The sequence below is a fragment of the Nipponia nippon genome, unplaced genomic scaffold (genome assembly GCF_047370975.1).
Source record: "Nipponia nippon isolate SJK-2023a ecotype South Korea unplaced genomic scaffold, ASM4737097v1 scaffold_9, whole genome shotgun sequence".
Classification (NCBI taxonomy): domain Eukaryota; kingdom Metazoa; phylum Chordata; class Aves; order Pelecaniformes; family Threskiornithidae; genus Nipponia; species Nipponia nippon.
The window spans coordinates 6,719,409-6,741,443 of NW_028262413.1; the positions used below are offsets into that span (position 1 = coordinate 6,719,409).

General features: G+C 45.5%; 1 protein-coding gene across 2 annotated transcripts in view; it reads left to right on the plus strand.

Annotated features, from left to right (window-relative positions):
- The first annotated feature begins 2,218 nt into the window (after window positions 1–2,218).
- Window positions 2,219–22,035, plus strand: part of PTPRG (protein tyrosine phosphatase receptor type G) — a 418,432-nt gene continuing 398,615 nt past the window's right edge. Inside the window, exon 1 of one of the 2 annotated variants that reach the window (XM_087744487.1) lies at window positions 2,219–2,492. In XM_087744487.1, the coding sequence (XP_087600613.1) occupies window positions 2,472–2,492 (21 nt within the window). In that variant the 5' untranslated portion in view covers window positions 2,219–2,471. The remainder of the gene's footprint in view (window positions 2,493–22,035) is intronic. The other variant, XM_087744488.1, reaches the window with a different exon arrangement.

The following is a 22,035-nucleotide window of genomic DNA, read 5'->3' on the forward strand; positions in this document are numbered from 1 at the left end:
CCCACCTGTTTTGGGAAGTGATTTAATGAACAATAAGTTAGATAAGAACTTTCTTCAGGGCCTGTGAATTTTTTGCTTTGTTTTAGATAAATCCTTATGCAAGCGCCTTCTCCACTCTTTGCACAGTCCAAAGGGCGGTGCCCTCAAGGGCAGAGAACATCTAATCAGGTCCTTAAATCCTTACATGGGTAAAATCCCTAGTGGGAGCAACAGTTTTGCCTAGTAAGGACTGCACTTTTAACTTCCAACTGTAATTTTTGGCAGGCACAACCTGGGATGTGGAGAGAAAGTCAAAGCAAAGCCTATGAAAATGCAATGCCTCCTAATTAGGGGCCCTTTGGGTGCAGTGTAATCCACTGATTTGGCACCCCGTGCTGCCTGGGGTAAACCTGGATGGACACAAAGCCACAGCCTCTTACAGAAAAGTCAGAGCGCAGCAGTGGTAAGTACCCAAGCCCTGAGGGCTCTGCTCTAGTGATTCCTAAGTTGAGGCAGGGGGAGAGAAAATCACTGCCGTTCCACTGAATAAATATGACTTTTGAATTTTCCTACTCTGTTCCTCCTGCTGCCCATCTCCTCTCCTCTGGAAACACCACAGATGTGGCAGGTTTGCAGGTAAGCAAAGAGGAGACGGTCACAGCAAATGACAAAGCCAGAGCTGAGCACAGCACGCGCTGATAAACCCCTGCCAAACCCTTTCCCTTCTGAAACAGAATCCTTGTAATGGAAATAATTACCAAAGAAACAGACGAAAACTACTTCTGAATGAAATTTAAACTTCAGCAGACCACAGCACCGCCAGGAAATGCCAAGTACAAGCAACCATCCCTTCATCCTGAATTCACACCATTTTCTGTTTCTGTTTCCTGTGCAAAGTTATCAATCACTCAGAAACTGCTGTTGGGGGGGGCTGTGGGTCAAGATTTGGATGCGGAGTGCCTTGGGACAGGCTTCACCTGACTCTGCAAAAATATCAGACAACTCTCTCATTTTGAGGGGGCTCTCTGGAAATATGTAGTATAATGCACAGTCCTGGGGGAAAACCCAGGAATTTTGTGAGGGGCCTCTGGTAATCCCCGGAATGGTGTGTTACTGGGGGAGAAAACAACTATGTGATGGGGGGGCGGGGGGGGGGGGGCGGCAGAGGGGGTCTCTGGCAATACCCAGTATGGTTTTGGGGGGGAAAAAAGCTGTATGATTTGGGGGGGGATGTCTGGCAATACCCAAAAAGACGCATAGTACCAGGGGCGAAAAAAAAGCTGTATGACTTTGGTGAGAATTTCTGGCAATACCCAGCACAGCATTAGACCAAAAAAAGCGCGGTGTGATTTTGCGGGGGACCTCTGGCAACACGCGGTGTGGTGCGGGGTACTGGAGGGGCCAGAGGAGAACTCTGTGATTTCGGGGGGGGGGGGGGGGGGGGGGCGGACACCTCTGGCAATACACAGAGTGATGCACACGATGTGGGGGGGGGCCGGGGGACACGGACACCCAGCACCGAGCCCCGGCCCCCCGCAGCACGCACCGAGGGCGGCGGAATGCCACAAGTAACTTCGAACGGCTACCGCGCGGGTAAGAGGGCAAAACCCGCAACGACCAAACCGCAAATTACCTCGCCTCAGTCACACGCTTTCCCCCAACCCCCCCCCCGCTGCCGGCAGCGCTCCCCCGCTCCGCAGGCGAAGGGGCGGGCACCGCCGCTCCGCGGAGAGCGCGCGGGGCGCGGCGGGGCGCAGGGCAGCGGTGCGGGTGCGTGCGTAGGAGCGGGCCCCCGCGGCGCGCGCGCCCCCGCCTCGCCGCCGCCGCGGCCGCTTTAAGGGCGTCGGGGGCGCGCCGCCGGGGCGTCCGGCGCGCCGCCGCTTCGCCTCGCCTCGCCGCCGCGCCGCGCTCCCTCTCCCTCTCTCTCCCTCTCCCTCTCCCTCTCCCTCGCCCCGCTTTAAAGTCTCCGTCAGGATCCGGGCTCGCCCGCCACTTCCTGTACGGCAGGATGGAGCGCGCCGGGGCCCCGGCTGACCGCCGCCCGCCCGCCCGTGCGCGGAGGCGGCTCTGAGCGCCCCGTCCGCGGCATGCAGCGCGCCCCGCCGCCGCTGCCCGCCTGAGCCGCGCCGCCCCGCCGGGCCCTGCCGTGCCGTGCCGTGCCGTGCCGGGCGGGGGGTCCCCGCGCCCCGTCTCCGTCCACCCCCTGCCCTACGGCTGTGGGATTCCCCCCCCCCCCCCCGGTTGAGGAGGCGAGCAGGAGCCCCCCGCTTTCTCCCGCAGGAAGAGGGGCGCGGGGAGAAACTTATTTTCAACAAGTTTGTTTTTTTCTTTTTTTTCTTTTTTTTTTCCTTTTTTCTTCTTTTTTTTTTTTTCCCGCTGTGCGTTAATTATTTTAGCCCCTCTCCCCTTTCGATGTGCGGCTTTGGACATGCGGAGGCTACTGCAACCGTGTTGGTGGATCTTTTTCTTGAAAATCACCAGCTCCGTGCTCCATGATGTGGTGTGCTTCCCCGGTGAGTGAGCGCGGCGGCGGAGGGGGTTCCCGGCGCCTCGCCACACGTGTCTGCGACCCCCGTGGGGTGCCGGCGGGGCACCCCGCGAGTGCGGAGGATGCTCCAGGGACCGCGGGGGCCCCTTTGCACGGGTGGCCCCAACGTTGGGTTTCACCCAGCTCCGCAGCACCCTCCCGGCTGCGGGCAGCGCTGCCCGCGAGCGGGGCCGTGCGCGGTGCATGGGCTCGGCTCCGCGCTGCCGGCGCGGCGTCCCCTCGCTCCGGTGCATTGCAGCCCCCGAGGGCGCGGGGCGGGCGGCGGGGGTCCTTGTGCGCTGCCCTCCTTTCGCGGGGCTGCCTGGGGGCTCCCTTTGTGCTGCGGGACTGCCGCCCGCCGCCCCGCAGGGAGCGTGGCTCCGCGCTCCGATCCCTTGTTACAACCCCCCGTCCCCCGCCAAAAACTTAGTTGTGCGCGGATCCCTGCCCCCCGCACCCCACTCGTGTCCGCGGTGGGTCTCTCGCCGTGCCGGCGCGCTGACCTTGGCAGGGCAGGGGGGGGCGGCGCGGGGCTGCGCGCCCGTTCCGCACCCGGGGCTGGCTCTGTGCAACCACCGCCCCGCACCCCTGGCGGAGGGGTTACGCGGGCGGGGGGCGCCCAGCGCCTACCGTTGCTTTCCACCCCCCCTTCGCCCCCCATGGCTTGTGGCTGCGCGTCGCTCCTCGCCCCCACCGAAACGCGGGGGCCGCGTATAGCGGGGCCGGGAGGGCGCTGGCGCCGCGGTGGGCACGCGCGTCCCCCCCGCCCCGGGAGCGCCCCCGGCCCGGGGGAACTCGCAGCTCCCGCGCGGGGCTCCGGCTCCCGCCGCCTGCGCCGTGCCCCCGGCCCTCCGCCAGGGGCGCTGTGGGGCCGCCGGCGCCCCCGCGGGGCCGCGCGCCCCCCCCCCGCCCCGCGCCCCTCCGCCGGCGCGGGCCCGCCCGCGCGCAGCCCCGCGTGAGCCGGCCCTGCAGCACAGCGGGCTCGCTTTGCTGTCGTCGTGCCCCCCCCCGCATCTGCGGCTGGAAGCGTCTTCGGCTTCGCACCCCCGCACGCCCCACAAGCGGTCCATTTCTTTCTTTCTTTCTTTATTCCTGGGCTTGCCCCCTCCTGGAGGGACGGGGCGGGGGGCCCGTGCGGAGGGGGTGTGAGCCGGGTGGGGTGGGTGTGATGTGAGGGGCCTGGGGCAGGGCGAGCCCCCCTCCCGCCCTGAGGTCCTCGCCCCGCGACTCCTCCTGTCCCTTCCCTGGGCTCCCGATGCAGCCCGAGTCGTCGGCTGCGTCCAGGTGTGCAAGTGTGAAAAGAAAGAAGCAAATTCTGGAAGCTTTATAGGAACTTCCACTTCTGTTTCTTTTTTTTTTTTTTTTTTTCTTTTTTCCTAAAATACACTTTTTTTTCTAACCCCAAACACGGAGATAAGCAGGTAGACCCGTCATATCCCAGTCCTTCCAGCAGCTTCTCACATGGTAAAATGATTTGAAGCAAAAAGAAAATAAGTTGGAGAGAGGGTTAATACCTCTGCAGCTCTTGAAGAAACATTTATCTTCTTTGTATTGATTTCTTCTCAATTTCAGCCCTCAGAGTGAAGCCTTTCTCTCTGGTTCTGATATATATGGTACAGTAATTACATCTAGAAGGCAAGCTCCAGGAACGCTTCAGGAAAACAAGCTATGATGTAGGTTTAATATGACAGTATTGTACGACTTGCTGATTTAGATCAGTGGTGTTTGAACCAGATAATATTTACATTATGGTTTGAATATAAAGACAAATGCAAGCAGAGAGTAGTAGGTCTATGGACGTTTGCCGTATGTAGCTAAACTCTTTAACGCTAGAAGCTGTAAAACAGCTGTGTAATACTCAGGAATGTTTCAGGGCTGTTCATCGCTAAAGGGTTGCTTGGAAAGCAAACTGTTTTCCAGAAGGGCTTTTATGCATTTCGTTTTTGTACAGAGCTTCCATGTTAGACCTCAGTGACTTGCTTACTCTTTTATGCCTTCTTCTGAAAAGCAGTAATATCTGGTGTGTGTGCTTGCGTGCGAGGGGGTGGTAAGTGAAACATCGTGATAAACGGGGACGCTCCAGACTCTGATCCGGCACATCAGAGATGCCCGAGGCAGGAAAGCTGCAGGGAGGATCTCAGTGGACTATAACAGGACATTGGTGCTGAAAACATCCAATGGCAAATCATCGGAATTTGTGTTGGCGGGGAATCCCGGCCAGATATTAACCGTTTAGTACCTATCACAAATGTTCCAGTACCTTTTAATAGCGTTTTCTAGAGAGGGGATTAGAGAATTAAGGTGTTTGTTATTTTATGTGTTAATTTACAAACATCTTCTTTCCTTCCGCTTCATATCTGACTCTCTTTAAATGAAAGAGAGGTCACTATTTATTTTCCCTCCTTCAAATCACTTTACTTTGTGAAGAAAAACAAAGGCTATTTTTTCTTTGTTCAGCAACAATAAATGAACCATGTAGAAAATAAGTCTTTGCAGTATTCCTTTGTTAGGAGGATTGTAATAGGCTTTCACTGTTTAAGTAGATATTTTTGTTGCTGTTCCTTTGGTTGCAATAAGAGGAAGGAGTCATTCTTGCACAAAAAAAAAAAAAAACTGGGTAAGGTTTTGCTCTTTCTGAAGTGTTAAGTTTAGTGCATTTCTCTGTGGGCTTGTCACTGGTAACTGCATTGCTTAATAAATCAAACTAAGACAAGGTAAGAGAGGTTGTTTCCATGGGGTCTCTTTGCTCATTAATCTAAATTCACAGTACCAAAAATCAGTAAGGCATAAATATTAACATTACGGTGATATCCTTGCTACATACTTTCTCAGTGCTTTGCCAAGAGAGGATAAATATTTTTTTTGTAAAGGAAAAAGTACACATTTGTACAGTTCTTAGCTGTTGCTGTGACAATCCTGTCATTTAAGGACTGACAACTGTTAGCATTTTCTTAGGCTGGATGCATAAATGAAAGTAATTTTCTTAAATCTAGATTGGCTCTCGTAATGGATCAAATTGTTGCTGACCTGGTAACTGTCTGTAAATGGGTTTTAGATTTTGAGTCTTCATAGTTCTGAGTTGAGAGTTAATTTTGCATGTAACTGTCTTCTGCTTGGAGGAAAAAAATATACTAGGAGCTTTTTTTCCCTATGAACTAATCCAGTGCTACTTCAGATATGTTTAAAGGTACAGAGAAGACTGGCTTTGTTCATTAAAGATTTTACAGAGGAAGGTGCATTGTGCACGTAGAGAAATACGGAACGTACAGGAGAGGGCCCTCCAAGACTTTATTTAGTCCTGTGGCTCTTATGAAGATGACACTTCTTACACTTTAATTATCCCTTATTTTCAGTGGCTTTTTAAAATATGCTTTACGTTACGGGAAGTTGCTAATGGAGTCCTTGCAGATAAAGAATGTCAAGTGAGCCTTCCCAGGCTGTAAGAGCTGAGCTTGCTGGTGCGCTTCTGTGGGGGAAAACTCAAGGGAGAGCTTTGCTATCCATTAGCAGGTTTACAAGAGCTGATTTGTGGTTAGCAGAGCTGGGATACAGCTTTCAAAAGTCTTCAAGTAGTCACAGGAGCTGTCTGCACTAGCCTCTGGAGTAAGAGGCCTCCTAAGTTGGGGAGAGAGGAAAGAGGCATCATGGAAGGAAGGGATTTCGGTATATCCAAAAAAGAAAGGAACACAGTTTGAGGATAGCTGGAATTCCCTCAGTCATTTTGGGGTGTTTGCAATGTCTGAAAAGCCTGTATGCAGGCTGGGGACATTGCTCTGCTTGGAAGAGTGAGGAAGGAGGATTTTTGCCTGTGTGTATGAGTTCGGATTTCTATTACTGCTCTCTCATCCCCTATCTCCTCTCCTTTTTGTCTAGGAAATGAGGATGAAAGGGTTTTTGATCCTGTTTGGAAAATGGATGTCCTGGTCAGAACAGTGAGGAACTTCTGTGAGTCTAGCACAGAGGTGTCACGTCGTTCACCTGTCCCTCCCGCATCCGTGCTGGGAACCTCTGCTAAACAAATCAGTCGTGTTTGGTACCATAAAAATCACTGAAAAACACCTATTGATTTCAGTAGGGTGATGGTTTCACTCCCACTTCTGGGTCTTTTCAGGGACAAGTGTTGACTGAAGTTATGTACGTGGACTCAGTTAAAGCTGTACCGTTATCAAGTTGTGCAAGTTTAGTAGTTGGGGTTTGTTTCCAATGACAGAAGAGACATAACAGTGAGGACTCCATCCATCTTATGATCAGTGCTCAAGGACTAACATACTTAGAGTTTTCAGGAATAAAATGTTATTAACGTTGACTCTAATTTCAATGTTCAAGTTTCATGGTTAAATTAAAGAAATGACTTCAAACTATTCATCTCAACTGTCCTTGGAAAAAATGCCAATCATTTGGTTTCTGCTTTTTAGCAGCCAAATGAGCATGTGCCATGATGTGCTCTGAAGCCTAAGGGTGTAGTAATAACGCTGTACTTTAGCTAATATATAACTTTAATCTGAGAGATTATGGAAAAAATGAGACTAATTTCTGTTTGCATAAGTTACTGTGCTTCCATTTTTAAAGATCAGGGTTGCTCCTGTGTGTTGACGAAATTGTAATTACTTATATTTACGTGCAATGCTACTTAAAGTTTAATTCTAAACCACAATTTTTAAGTATTTTAGGAAGTGGAATCTCAGCAGTAGAGACAAGTGTTCTTAAAAGATACGGAGTCATCCGAGGATGCAGATATGCACCAAATGGGGTAATTTATGGGTTTATGTATCCCTTCTGGGGACTGCATGCTGCTTTATAATATGTGCCTAAATATCTTTACAAATTTTTCCATTCTTCATGAGGAGAACTCCTGTCAATGTTTCTTCCAAGTGAAAATTGTGGACCTGCATCTTCTTGCAGCAGGTTGACAGGAATGTGACTTCATCGATTGCCAGAGTTACTCCCAGGAAGAACTGGCCTGTATCAGCTTTGTAGAGACATGCAGGGGTTGGAAGCACAGCAGAGAAGGAAGATGTAAATTAATGCACACTTTCATACTAAGCAGGGGAACCTGGGGCATGGCCAACTGGAGATGCCCAACTAGAGAATAACTTTTGATGAAAGCAGCTAGTTTTTGCATTTGTGTGTAAATAATTCTTTAGAGGGAAAAAAAAAAAACCCACAGAAAAATGATCCTTGGCTGCTGTTAATTTTTCCATTATTCAATATCTTGTGGTAGTGCTGATGATCGTGTTGTCCATGTTGCAGGCTACAGCTGTTCATCTACATTACTTGCCCTGGGGCAAGTCAAACTGGCTTCTTTCTTTTAAGGCTGCTAACACGTGGTACAGCTCTGCAAAGTGATCTTGTCCCACTTCAGTGAGGACAGGTATACTTTTAGATGAATCAGGGCTACATTGGTCATGTCTTCAAATGCTTGCCTTTCAACGTACCGTCGCCTTGTTGAGGCACGGCTGCCAGGACACGGTGGATTCCTGGTCTATGCCTTGAGCTGTCACGTATTGGTAGCCTAAGCAGAGGCTCTTCCCACCCAGAAAGTGAACAGATGAATGAGGGTGCAGGTTGCAAGCACAGCAGTGAAGATACTGTGATACTCCACGGGTGTTGCTGTTCTTGTTTCATTTTGCCTTTTCTCTGATTGCTAGTAGTATTAATGGGAAGCTGCAGGAAACATTGGTGGTGAAAAAACTCCCCAGCTGACTGGAGGAGGAGGGAGGACACAGGGCAGTAAGGAAACCAAGAAGTTCTTGCAATCACTGTAAGATAAGTTTTTATTACACTGAATGGGCTCACCTTATGGTGATTTGAATTAGTCTTCAAGTGAACTATGGTTAAAGTAAAACCAGTTAGTACATGGCCTTGTTTTTTTTAATGTGGTTTCATTATGCGTCTCTAAGTTTGCTTGGGAGTTGAAGTACTAGCGTTCTTAATTATCAAGTCATTTGAATAATGATGAACCATTTTCTAGAACTTAAAACTTGACCGCATCGTGCACCTGCCAGCAGTACTGACACATAAAATCTCAATTGATGTGGGTGTTGCAGTTTTTTTATGCATAAATGCTGCAGCGATGCCTGAATGTGTTTATCCTGTGCCAGCGCCTGCTTTGAGGGACTTTGCATTCATAGCATGGAGGCCTTTCTAAAGAAAATCTAGGTGTTTTGAGACTTGGATGCTTAGCTTAGGAAAGCTGCTTTGAAAAATCCTTTTCTCTGCTTGCAGATACGTAATGAATGAGACCTTGAGCCCTGAAGAGCTGCGTTGGTATTTAGGAGCAAAATGTGGGATGTTATTTGGTCTTGTGGCAGCTGTTTTGTTCTCTTTTTTTGAAATAAAATGTGCCTGTCTCCCTGACAGAGTGCTGTTAAAGTTCTTCTGTTGGGAGGTGGTTTATTCTGCTGCCAGTAAAGGAAAACTATCTGAAAACTCCTTGCAAGCAAAGCAGACAGTGGTTCAGTTTTCCCACACTTCACTCTTTCCATCTTCTGTCCTTGCAGGAGGCTTGTAAAAGACATATAAAATGCTATAATACTTGCTTTAATCAAAGCAGTGCCTTGCCCTTTCCTTACTCCTATAAAAGCATCTACAATTTGGATTGCTGTTTTTTAGCAGTCTGAAGTCTTAGACCTGGAGTTCATCGGTCAGTTTGTCAGACTGGTTGAAAAGCAGTGTTAGCTGTCCCAGAGTGGAAGAGGACTTCACTGGAACAAGTGGTGAACGCTGCATAAGCAGGATATGAAGGTAAAATCCCTTGTGCCGAGGTACTGGATGAGCCATTGTTCTACTGCAGAGGTAGAACAACCTTGCTGATCCTGAGCAGTAAGCAAGTTACTTTCTTTGGGCCTCATTCCATCTCTTTACTACAGGGATGTCCGCGAAGTAACCCCTGCACCACTGAAGACCAGTGCCTGCCTTTGGGTCAGCTTGGGGTGCTTAGAACTAAATGCTCTCCTGTTAAATCTTTTTTTTTGCTTTTTTTTTTTTTTCTCCTCCCCTTCTGGATTTTAAAATGACTCATTTTATAGCTTAGGAGGTAGGAAGTTAGTGATACATATCTCAAAATAAATAAGTCTTGCCTAAGAGTTTTTTTAAAGCAAGTTTAGTGATTTTTTGTTTGTTTGTTTTGATGGATATATATTTATATAAGCCTCAGTTTAGTGGGCCTCAGCATGAGACTGTTTTGTCTGTCCCCTACCCCCGCCCCCCAGAAACTCCAAGTTGAGACAATAAAGATACATTGTAGCTTTCAAGTAATTAAGTACAGATCTACCTGGCTATCACAAGTGAGTTTAGGGATTACATTTTCAATAGACTTTCATTGGTCTTTTGATTCCTAAAGTGCTTTCAGACTTCTGGAGATTATGGTATAGATTTACTGCAGTCAAAGTAGAAATGAGGGTTTCTGCAGCATGACTGTCTCTTAAACATTGCATCCCTTTAGTAGGTGGGCAGAGAGAACCAGTCGAATGTTTCTTCTTGTTGGCCTCCATGCTACTTGTAACTAGTTTACTTATTATTCTTACAGTGCAGTAGCTTGTGTATTTTGTATTTAAATCCATGCTTAAGATACAACTAAAATTTGCCTGTTGACAGCAGTTGCATCATATTTTAATTGGTGAGAATTGCTAATGGAGCGTTCAGGTTCTAAAATTAGTTGTTTATTTTTCCTTTCTTCTTTGCCCAAGGGTTTTGCATCAGATTATATGGCTTCGGTATAACTGTTTGTGTTCCAAAGCAACACCTTTGTGCAGTTTTAGCTATTTAAGTGTTAAAAGTATGGGCTCAGTGACAGCAGTTTCAGAAACTGGGACTTCTAAAATTGTTTCTTACTACATCGTTCATGCATTGTAAAGTGATTCTCTTCTGTTTACTGTGAATTAATTCATTGTTATCTTTGTAAACCAGGGGGGCAAAATGTGCACGTTTATAATGTTTTACCTTGGCATAATGGCAGGTCCTCAGCTGCTGCAAATTGTCGTAGTGCGATTGATGCTGCGGTTTCTGTGGCAGCTTTCCTCAGGTGAGGATTTGCACCGTAACCCTCATCATGACGTTATTCTGAAAAATGATTGTGCATGTTCTTTTCAGATTTCCATAGGCTGGCTTTGTGTCAAAGGTGCACAGTTTTGATACTGTTTTTATGCTGCTTGGAGAGTTTTCCTTTTACTGTGTGGTGAAATGCAAAACCACCTCGTTGTATGATTCTGCTTGCTGTGAAGCAGAGATGTCCAGTCCTTCCATTAAAATTCCAGCTTTCTGGAGGGACGCTTGTCATGTGTATCAGTCCTTGGAATCCTTCCGTTGGGTTGTACCTAATTTTTTTTTCACCAAAGCTGTGGCTGTTGCAGAGGAATTTGTGAGGTTTTCTGTCAACAGCTGTCAGGTTTTTTTAAAATCAATTATTTATTTGATGTCCATTTTGAAGTGATACCCAACTTCTTTTCCTTGAGTAAAGGAGTTACCAAAATAAATAAACCACAAAAAAAGTGGTTGTTTGAATTATGCACTGTAGCTGTGAAGCTCAAACTGCAATTATACAGCTGCTTTAACAACTGTCTTGTATCTGTTTCACTTTTCTCTACTAGTTTATAGAGCCCTCTGATATTTCGTTACCATGAAAGTACTTACATGTTGCAATAAAACCATGTCACAATGTCCTGATTAACTCAGTGACCTGAACTCCACAAGCCTTTTGCTATCACATTTTATCCAGTCCTTAAGTAGTTTTCATAGCCATCTTTTTTTTTTTGCCTTTTCTCCAACTTTTTTTTTTCCAACTTATTTTTAGAAAGGTGCACGCCAGACCTGAACACCGGTCTATTCATATCATATATGGGCGACGCTATTGCCCTTTCTGTTTGTCCAAGGATTTTCAGTGGCCTATTTTTCTGCCACAGCAAGAAAGCTCGTGTTGATTGTTTGCCTAGTACGACTTCTAGATCGTTATTGGAGTCAGTGCTGAACAAAATAGTCTGCTGTTCAGCGGATGTGGCCTGGATCACTAATTCTTAGGGTTTTTAACTTTATTAAAATAAACTCTTTGAATGGATCTCCTTTTCTTTTACGTGACTTGAATACAGCTATAGTGGCAATTTTAGCAATAGAAAGAAGGGCAGGCCTCTTTGACTTTCAAGTCCTCTGCAGTCTTACTGTCTTAGATGCATCTTTTGTTCTGGTTTTGTTTGTTTCCTTTTGTAGCCCAACAGTTTTTAAGGGAGTAGCAGTCAGTGCATCCCATAATAGTTCAGGTGCCTGTTGTAGAGTTATCTGAAATGGGTATCTTACGGTTTGGCTTCTGTTAAGCATTGTAAATGGAAAGGTTCACCCAGCTCCAGAACATGACTCTGACCTTCTGGTCACAGTTATCACCCTTGTGTGGTGACACCGGTGTGGCTAACAGTTGAGCTTCATCAGAAACCTTGTGTGGGGATTACGATTTGGATGTAACCCCAAGGAGGCAATAGTTTTCTTAGGAATGTATTTTTTCCCCATCCATTGCCTCACCCTATTACTGTTACTCATGCTGCTGGTTTTGGTAGGAAGTTGTTTCTTGCAGCATCCTCATTTTCATCTGCCGCTGGATGCAGGTGGGGGGACTGGTTATTGAGTTGCAAGACTTTAGAACATCTGCTCTGTTATTGTGGCCCTGTTCCATTAGGGTGGCCTCCCTTGGATGCTTTTAGCTTTCCACCTTGATGTTGTTTGTTTTGGGCAAACTTGTACCATGCACTAAATGAGGAAAAACAATCCCTTCTCCCCCAGCTAATATTATCCTGTCTGGGAAGAGGCTGGTGTCTGTGAAGGTAAATGAGACGTTGGAGAGATCCTTATGACTAAAGTACAGAGGGAGTCCAATCTTCCAAATGTGAGAGCCTTCACCAAAAACCGCTGAGAAGACCTGATCAGCTCATATTGGATCAAGTTCTGGCATGCTGAAAGGATCATAAACTTAATTGTGCTTGATCGATAGTGATACTTCTCCTGTGCTTCAGGAGAACAGAGTGCAGTATGAGCCAGGCAGGCCCTGGCAGTGCGTGCTGCCTGGAGAGCCGGGAGGAGTGACCAGGCAGTCTGCCAGGAAGGTTTTAACTAGCCTTGAAAGTGATGGGACTAGATGGCCTTCACCAAAAGTCCCTTCCAGCGTTGTTCTGTGCCGCACGTACTCTTGCTGTGTGCCCTAAGCCCCTGGTTGCCCCTGCCCTGTGTCCATGCCTGCCTTGGAGGCCGGAGGAGTAAAGCGTTTCTGCAGCTGCTGCAGCCTAGGAGAGACTTGTGCTCAAAGAGCCTCTGCTGCGCACGGAAGGGGAGCGCGATGCCCCATGTTATTACTTGCTAGAGTGTGAAGCCTGCAAGTAATGGTAATACAAATGTATTTCAATTTGTAACCTGGTCTTCTGTATCAAGATTGGACTACTTCTATTCTGTTGCACGTGTGCATCACTTGGGGAAACATGCTGATAGTACTTAACGTTTAATTGCTTCTCTTGATTTTATTTGTAAATTAGAATCTAGAGGACCTGCAAGAAAAAAAAAAAAAACAGTAGAGCTTAATTGGACAACATTTTAGAGTAACTAAAAAAAAAAAAAGGCATGTAGCTTTCCAGCTTTTGGAGCTGAGGCAAATGCAAACTTACTTATTGATCTATACATATGATATCATATTTTAACTACTGTCTAAACTGGAGGTCATCTCTATACTAGATTGCTTAAGAATCTGTCTATCTTATCACATCTTGTACTCATTTATAGTTGTTTCCATTTCTGGCTTTGTTGGAGAGACAGCTAGTGTTTCAACCTAAATTAAAATCAATAAGAAGCAATTTCGTTTGTTTTTTAACTACTAGAGCAGGCTTTTTTTTTTTTTTTTTTTTTTTTTAGTAAACCTCTGTATGTTCAACTAAGTCACTTCGTTCTTTCCATCAAGATAATTGCCAGACCTCATTAATTTCTTATTTTTGCATATGTAGGAATGGGTTTATTTTCCAGTGTACCTAACAAAATGTCAAATATAATTTAAAAATAAACATTTATTTTAAATCATCACTGAGAAATAAATACAGTAAAGAATACTTGGCAGTTAGAAGTAGCTTAAAAACATCTTGAGGGGAAGCGTATGCTTGGGGGCTGTGGTGAATGCTGTTGACCCAGGAATCCTGCACCGGCAGGGTAGGACAGGCTTCCCCTGGCACATTTGGGCAATGTTCTGCAGTGATGACTTCCAGTGGAAAAAGTCTGGGTCTCTATGCCTTCAGTCCTTGGCTTGCATATATCTGCATCACACCAGTTCATGTAAGAAGCTGTTGTCATGTTGTCAGCTGGCTTTTGCCACACAGCGAGCAGATTGCCAGCAATAACAATTAACCTGGGTCAAATTCAACATGGAATTCAAACTGAAGCAATGTTGGTTCTTGCTAGATAAGGCGATGGTGAACCATAACACAATATTAAAGTAAATATCTGAAGGTAGTGCTCTGATGAAGTGTCCAAAATACAATGTGTTGCTGCTTTGGCGAGTTGATCACAGGGTGCAGGAAATAATCTTCTCTAGTTTGCAGTACAGGCTGCCCAAATGGACAGGGCTGGACACGTTACTGTGTAATGGCTGTCCTCTATATTTATGAAGTTTATGAAGGTTCAGTTTTTCACTGGCAAGGCTTCCTGTTACTGATGTAGGTATGTAGTTGGAAGAATTAGTTTGTGTCTTAAGAAACAGCATTTTCATAAAGGGTAGACCATTGCTGTGGTAGAGAACTTGGCTCTTGGGTGGAAGCTTTTGGTAAGGTGTTTGCTCTACCTCTTCTGGGTGAAGTTCGGCATCTAGCGATGTTGGGCCAGTGTCTGTATGAGCATTTATGTTCTTCTGCATTGTTTTAAATTGTGCAAGGTGAAACTTTAGTCCCTGGAAAAGTGAATACCAATATTTTTCTCAGGTGGTTCGTTGAGTTTCTGTGATCTTGCCTAATGTTTGTCATAATTTCAGAAATGTTTGATTTCCTGGAATTCTTAATTCCGAATACAAGAACCTTTTGGATGGTCTAAATCTCATTTTGTGTTTAACTTTCCTTTGAAGATGCTGAGTATTATGAGCTTCCTGTTATTTTAATCTCTTGGGTTCAGTTCTCTCTTGCCTTTTCTTTTGCTTCCACTTGCTTTAATTGAGATATGTTAATGAGCCAAGGAAGAGGGCAAACCAAGGGCAAAAAGAGGCAGATCTGGCTACCCTGGTAATCAAAGCAAGAGTCTGTTCCCTTAAGTAAACTGCTAAAGTGGTGTTTTGTAGGAACAGAACAAAATAAGTAAATAGATGACACTGATGAAAAGCACATTTCCTTCATCCTTGAAGGCAACTTAAGAGTTGTGCATGAATTGCTTGAATTTGATATCAAAACAACAAACAATTTCTTTTTAATTAATCACTTAAAACCACACAGGAATTTATGTTTATGTGCCAAGAAGCCAGCTGTGTTTAAAAATATATGAGCAGACCTGGTACACAGTGTTCCAGGAATGTAAGGTAAAAGTGACTTGTCCACACACTAGTGACACCTATCGTAAGTGAATCCCAAGCTGTGGTTCAATGCAAGAAGTAATACATTACAGCACAAACAGATTCCCTGTCAAAAAGGTAATTAATATCTCATGTCAAAGACTATCTGCATGTACTGCTTTCTCTATTTCATGTTATTAAGCAGTGTGACCTTTTCTCTTTCAACAATTAGCTTTCAAGGTGAAAACCAACTTAGGAAGAAAAGTAACTTTTTTTTCATTGGATCTGAGGAGTTTTACGGTTTTGTAGTAGTCTTGATTACACCTTCACGCTTTACAGTTTTGATTGCTATCTTTAGAATAGAATTGTTTAGGTTGGAAAAGAGTTTTACGATCACCAAGTCCAACCGTTAACCTAGCACTGCCAAGTTCACCACTAAACCATGTCTATAAGCACTACATCTACCTGTCTTTTAAATACCTCCAGGGATGGGGACTCAACCACTTCCCTGGGCAGCCTGTTCCAATGCCTGACAGCCCTTTCGGTGAAGAAGTTTTTCCTAATATCCAGCCTAAACCTCCCCTGGTGCAGCTTGAGGCTGTTTCCTTTAGTCCTATCATGTGTTACTAGGGAGAAGAGACCGACCCCCACCTCGCTACAGCCTCCATTCAGGCAGTTGTAGAGAGCAATAAGGTCTCCCCTCAGCCTCCTCTTCTCCAGGCTAAACAACCCCAGCTCCCTCAGCCGCTCCTCCTAAGACTTGTGCTCCAGACCCTTCACCAGCTTTGTTGCCCTTCTCTGGCCACGCTCCAGCACCTCGATGTCCTTCTTGGAGTGAGGGGCCCAAAACTGAACACAGTACTCAAGGTGAGGCCTCACCAGTGCCAAGTACAAGGGCACTATCACCTCCCTGGTCCTGCTGGCCACGCTATTGCTGATACAAGCCAGGATGCCATTGGCCTTCTTGGCCACCTGAGCACACTGCTGGCTCATGTTCAGGCGGCTGTCAACCAACACCCCGAGGTCTTTTCCCGCCAGGCAGCTCTCCAGCCACTCCTCCCCCAGCCTGTAGCATTGCATGGGGTTGTTGTGACCCAAGTGCAGGACCCGGCACTGAGCCTTGTTGAGTCTCACACAGTTGGCCCCGGCCCATCAGTCCAGCCTGTGCAGATCCCTCTGTAGGGCCTTCCTACTCTCCAGCAGATCAACACTCCCGCCCAGCTTGGTGTCATCTGCAAACTTACTGAGGGTGCGCTCAATCTTGGTCAGTGACTCTTAATTTCTGTAGTTTGACATTGCATTCCCCTATTTGCTTCTGTATTTGGGAGACATCATCAGGCATTTTGGGTGCAGACTGTGTCTGCAGAGCCAGATGAGGCTTGTAAGATGCACGCTGTCAACGGGTAACAACTCTAGCTTGTCTCATTTGCACTCTATTAGTAACAAGTTCACTTGCTAAATAATTCTGTTCTCGTCTTCAGTTTTTAATTTACCTGACAGTTGTGCTTTCTGTTGAACTGAGAGTATGAGTACCCACTGTAATAAAGCGTTCTTTCTTTGCAAAACCAGATGTTTCTAAACTGCATACACTGAGTATGAGACAGGGCTTATAGTTTGATTGGCCTTTTTGCTTCTGTATGTGAAATAGAGGCCATCCTGGAGTTTGCTACATTTGGTTGCATTCCTTGGAGATAATGTTGAAGCACATGGGCCTTCCTGAGAGTATTCGTTCTTGATGAGCTGGAAATAAAATACATCGTTTTGGTGAACACCATTTCTATTCTCACTGACTGCCTGGGCCATACAACACTGAGCGATATAAAGGATCAAAGCCAGTAGAACTGTCCTGTCTGCCCTGGAAAGCTGATGAATTGTTCAGTGCTTCCCTTGATGCCTTTCAGTGACTTCTGCTGTGATTGATACAAGCAGCATCAACAAAAATTGGACCCTTCTGCTAGCTCTCATGCTTGCAAGTAAAGTGGAGAAAGCTCAATTTGTTTTGCTGCTTAAGCCCTTGCTGTCCTCACACATGCTGCACGAGAGGCCTGCTTACCTGTTTATTATGTGACTCCGCTGTCCTGCTTTCCAGGATGACACTTCAGCAATGCCAAGCTGGTTGTGAAGGAGCTAATGCTGTGGTTTTGTATATATGCCCTCTTGGTTCTGCCCCCCCCCCCCCCCCCCCCCGAAAAAAAAGCTCCAGAGATCTTTCAGCTGGACTGTAAGGATAATATACTGTTAGTGTCTTTAATATTTGCAGCCTCTCTCAGAAAGAGCTTAAGGTGAAGAATTGTCTATTATTCAGAACTGTCAATACCTTTAGAAAGCTGCTTTGCCATTCCTTTGCTCTTTCTTCTTGACTGTCTTCCACTGCTGCGTTGTTCTGGTGGTCGCTGGCCTTTGCGGTTATTCTGGTAGGCTTTGCTATGTGGGTTCCGGGGCTGTCCTCCTTGCTGCAAAACCCAAAGCCAGCAAGAGGTGCAGTGCTGCCTTCCTGGGCACTGTATTGTCTTTGCTCTAGGTGTGTGCCTCTCATCTGCATGAACACTCCCATTTGGACTGGGGGCTCCTTTCTTTGCCCCGTCCCTCTCGGGTGTAGCTGGGCCCTTACGCTTATGCAGTGTTGGCTATCCAGGCCTTATGTGGGCTTCAAGCAGGAATTGCCAGTGCCTGAATGCATAAGCTGAGGTGAGCTGTGTCATTCATCCCCTTGCTGCTGAGCGCTTGCAGCAGTCTTCCAGACGTTGGGACCTGATTTCTCAGCTATTTTGTTTCTCACCATTACTAATAAGGAGGATGCTCTGATGCTCTAGGATCAGTCTTCTGCTCTGTCTGGTCTGTTGAGCACTTCTGAGGTGCTATTTTGCATTTAAGTTGCTATGTGTTGCTATATATATATTTATGTATGAATACTACTGCTTTTAAAACCTGGCATAATAATAATTAAGCTTAGGAATCATATACCTGAATAGGTTTCTTCCATTAGTAAAGCAGTTAGTAGGTGGATTAGAACGAATATTCAGCAGATGTTGTAGTAGTAGAGTAGAACCGACTTCACATTGGGGATTCATAACGTGTGTCTGAATCCACACTTATAGACAAAATTGCAAAATGAGATTTTTTTGGAAGAATAGTCTTGTCCAAAGAACAGATGAGGCTACTTTATAGGGTAGGTGATACTGAAGTCAGATGACCTTGTGATTCCTTTGGCTCAAGTGTGTTTAGCTAATCCTTTTTTGTAAACTTTGAAGCCAGAGTTATATGTATGCATATAAAAACTGATAGCACCTGTTAATTTTGCACCAGAGTTGAAGTGGTGTGGAGAAAGGCTATATCACATAGTAACAGGTAATTAGTTATACAGGACTATTGGGTTTGGTCTGGAAAAAACCCTCCCTCTTCAGTTCAGTGGAGATTTCCACCTTGAGTCTGGGGGCACAACATCGGATGAAATCTGATTAGTGAGTGATTTATTGCAATGTTGACAAGAAGAAACTATCTGCTACAGGATATGTTGATAGAGGACAATGATACTTCATTGCAGTTTCTTCCCTGAAAAGCTACAGTGGCATTGATGTTTTACTGTTTACATGTTGCTTCATCAGTCTGGGCAGTTTGTGTCATGGAGGGGAAATGTGTGGAGATTGCTTGTTTTCAAACACTAATGCCTATAGACACATTTTTTTCAACGAGTAAAAGCAGTGAAGAAGCAAGCTATTTGTACAATCATGTTCGAAGTCAGATTGCTCCCTTTTCCTGTCTGTGCTCCATTTTACCAACTATATATTTTCTTTAGTGTTTCAAGAGAAAGACTGAAAAAGCAACAGAAACTGTGGCAACAGAGCCTGTGTAAAATACATATTGGTGTTCTAAAAATCAGTTTAATTTTAGCACATATTTTAACACAAACTTCAGCTGTATTTTTGTTTGCCACTTCTTCCCCAGTTCAGCTGTTTTCCATTCCATGCCAGGAGTGTTTGTGAAGCCCAAAATTCTCACCGTGCAACACGTGAGAATTCTGCAAGTGACGATTATAAGGAAACTGCATGGTATAATGTACCAGATCATAGGTGATTTGCTCAAGGCGTGAAACAATTGAAGGGATCTGATGATAATTTTGAGGGAAAAATACCTGATTCTGGGGGACTGTGTATTGTAGAATCTTAAATTTGATAGTTTCTAGTGTCCTGGTTTGAACCTCACTTTGAAGAAACATAGGCTTTTAAGAGCTATGGGGCGTGTTGCCCCTAAAGACCTTGATGTCTCCTGATGTTCCAGCATCCCTGAGAAGGGCACCAATGGACTGGGCCGTAGCTATTTTTGAAATGACAAAGCTAGACAAACATGCTAAAAATACCTTCTGAAGTTGGCTTGTGTGTAACCAGCACTTGTCAGATGACAGTTTGCATTTTCATCACTTCCGGGGTGTTGAACCAGGTTGAATTGCCCTAGCTTTTGTTACTGGAGTTGGATCCAACAGCTACAGAAAAGCTGAATCTGATACCCTGTCCTCCTTGCAGTGAAGGCTAGCGTGAACACATTGCACCTGTGACTGGCAAACTGAACTCCTTTGTTCTCCTTAGACCAAAGTCACTCCTGATAGAGAAGCATTGAAATTTAATTACACTTGAACAGTTTGGACCATGTTCATCACAATATATCCATACACACATGCTCCTTATGTTCCTGTATCTCGTGTGATGCTTAAAATGTTGCAGTGAAAGGGGACACTAAGGAAGGCATCCAGTTGTCTCCTTGCATTCAGTGACATGGATCGTTTTGGTCAGAGAAACACTGTGAGATTCCTCATTGCATTCTCCCAGCTGTGTGAGTGCGGCCTGAGGGTTCTGGTTTGGTTAATGTGGGAGCCTGGATAACTGAAGATGTATGTTTGGATGAGAAGCTCTGAGGGGGTGGCTGTGCTTTCTCCCTCTGAGACTCTGGCTCAGCAGGGTGCTGGCAAAGTTATTGATGGTGCTTTCAAGACTTGCTGCACGAGGACGAAGTTGCATGCCCAGGCATATGCGACCAAGGCTGACTGAACCAGCTTGCTGAAGCCAGGGTGGCTTTCTCACTGTTGCGGCAAAGGAGAAGGTGAACTCCTGTGCTGCAGTTTGTTGGGCTTAGCTGAATTTAGGTATCAAATGGCAAGAATTCCTCCTGCTTTAATCCCTGTGGAGACAAAGAGCAAGAGAGCAGCCAGGGTACTGTGAAGCTCTTTGCATGCTGGGAGAGAGGAGCACCTTTCTGGTGGGGAATTCAGGATCTTGGTGCATTGCCATGCCATCGGTGAAGTTAGGCTGCCAGACAGCCTTCTCGGCCTGGGAGTTATACATGCAGGTATCAGCCTAGCTGATTTCTGTCCTTGGGAATGAAGACAAGGAGAAGTGTGTGTTGCACAGCAATAGACTGATCTGTTTGAGTGGATCCAAGACGCTTGTGAGGACTCTGTGGTATCTGTGCGGGCACTGTCTATCAGGCTAGGAGACACCCTTAAGGGTCCTAATGTCTGACAGTGCTGAGTATGAGTACCTTGACAATGAGGAAGAGATGGTGTATATTCCACAGAGAAATTGTTTTTTTCTTTAATGGCTTGAATTCCTTTTGGATGCCCCTGTCTATCAGACCACTCTACTGTTTAGGAAAAAGAAGCCTTTCCTCAGCATTATCTGAGTTTCTCTGACCTAGAGGACATTACAGCTACACTTTGAGCTTCTGTAAGGCTGGCTTCAGGATAAATCTGGTTTGCTCTTGAGCTTCATAATCATGAAGTCAGCGCTGATACTGAGCTGGTGGAATTTTTCAGAGAGGACAAATAGCAGTAGTCTTTCCATTTCTCTTTCATCAGATAGCTCTCTTCTGAGAGAGGCTAGGAGCTGGTAAACTGATGTGCAGTGTCTGAGACAGATCAAAAATGATACAGCCACTAATTACCAAATAGTTTCTGAAGAGGCAATTCTTTTTGGTGTGTAAAATAAATTGTCTCTCGGTGATGGTATTGGTATGCAGTTGATCATGCAACAACCATCTTTGCAAGCCTGAGTTTTCATTTAAAAAGGCATCATTGTCTGTTAAATATTTGGGCATTCATACTCCCCCGGGCTGATCAACTATTTGAAATGAATTCTCTCCCAGTGCTGTCACAATTAGAGAACGGCATGCTCAGGTGAAAGGGTTTGTCTGTTTCATAGATTGGAGAGATATGCTCAGTGAAAATGAACATCCTCCCAAGGTTAAATTATCTATTTAAAGCTCCTCCAATTACAACGTTGGATAGAAGGATTTTTTTTTTACTGTGGATGAGAGTTAGCAGAGGACAAATGACATAATTGGAGGGGGAGAGAGAGACTTCAGACGTGCTTGCTTTTAAAAGAGTGAGAGGGATAAGGAGAAGACAATGCCAGGGAACTGCCTTCAGACATCTTAGTCCTTTCTGGTTGCCTTAATCTCAAGCAGACTTTGCAGGTTGGGAAAGAAAGAAAGAAGAGTTAGTACTTGTGTAAAAGCTTCCTGTGACTTCTCCCAGGTGTGCTACGTGGGGCTTGATGCCATCTGGCCTTTTCGTAAGAAAAAGTGAAAAAAACAACCCTCATATTGGGATGTATAAATAGTCTACTTTTTGCTCTCATAGCACAGAAGAATGTATTAGCTGGTGAGCTGAACTGACATATTCCTTTGTGCACAAGTTATAGTAACTTAAATGAAAATTACACTCATAGCAAGAGAATGCACTCTGTTTATATTAGTTAAGGAGATTATGACAGAAAAAATCATTGAAGAAAGGAGTTTTTAAACTAGCCAGTGAAATAAATGTATGACTTCAAACTTTGTCTTGCCAGAATTTATTAATAAAACACAATGAGGTTTTTGGAATACAATGAAGACCTCTTCCTTTGAAGGTTACAGTGTAATTTGTGTAATTGTGTTTGTATAATTTGACTTCAAGATATGTGCTTGTAATTTGGTAAACTGCAGATCTTGCTCCAATCTATTGCATTTTTCTTGTGCCTCATATTGATGCACCTAATTGCCTCATAAG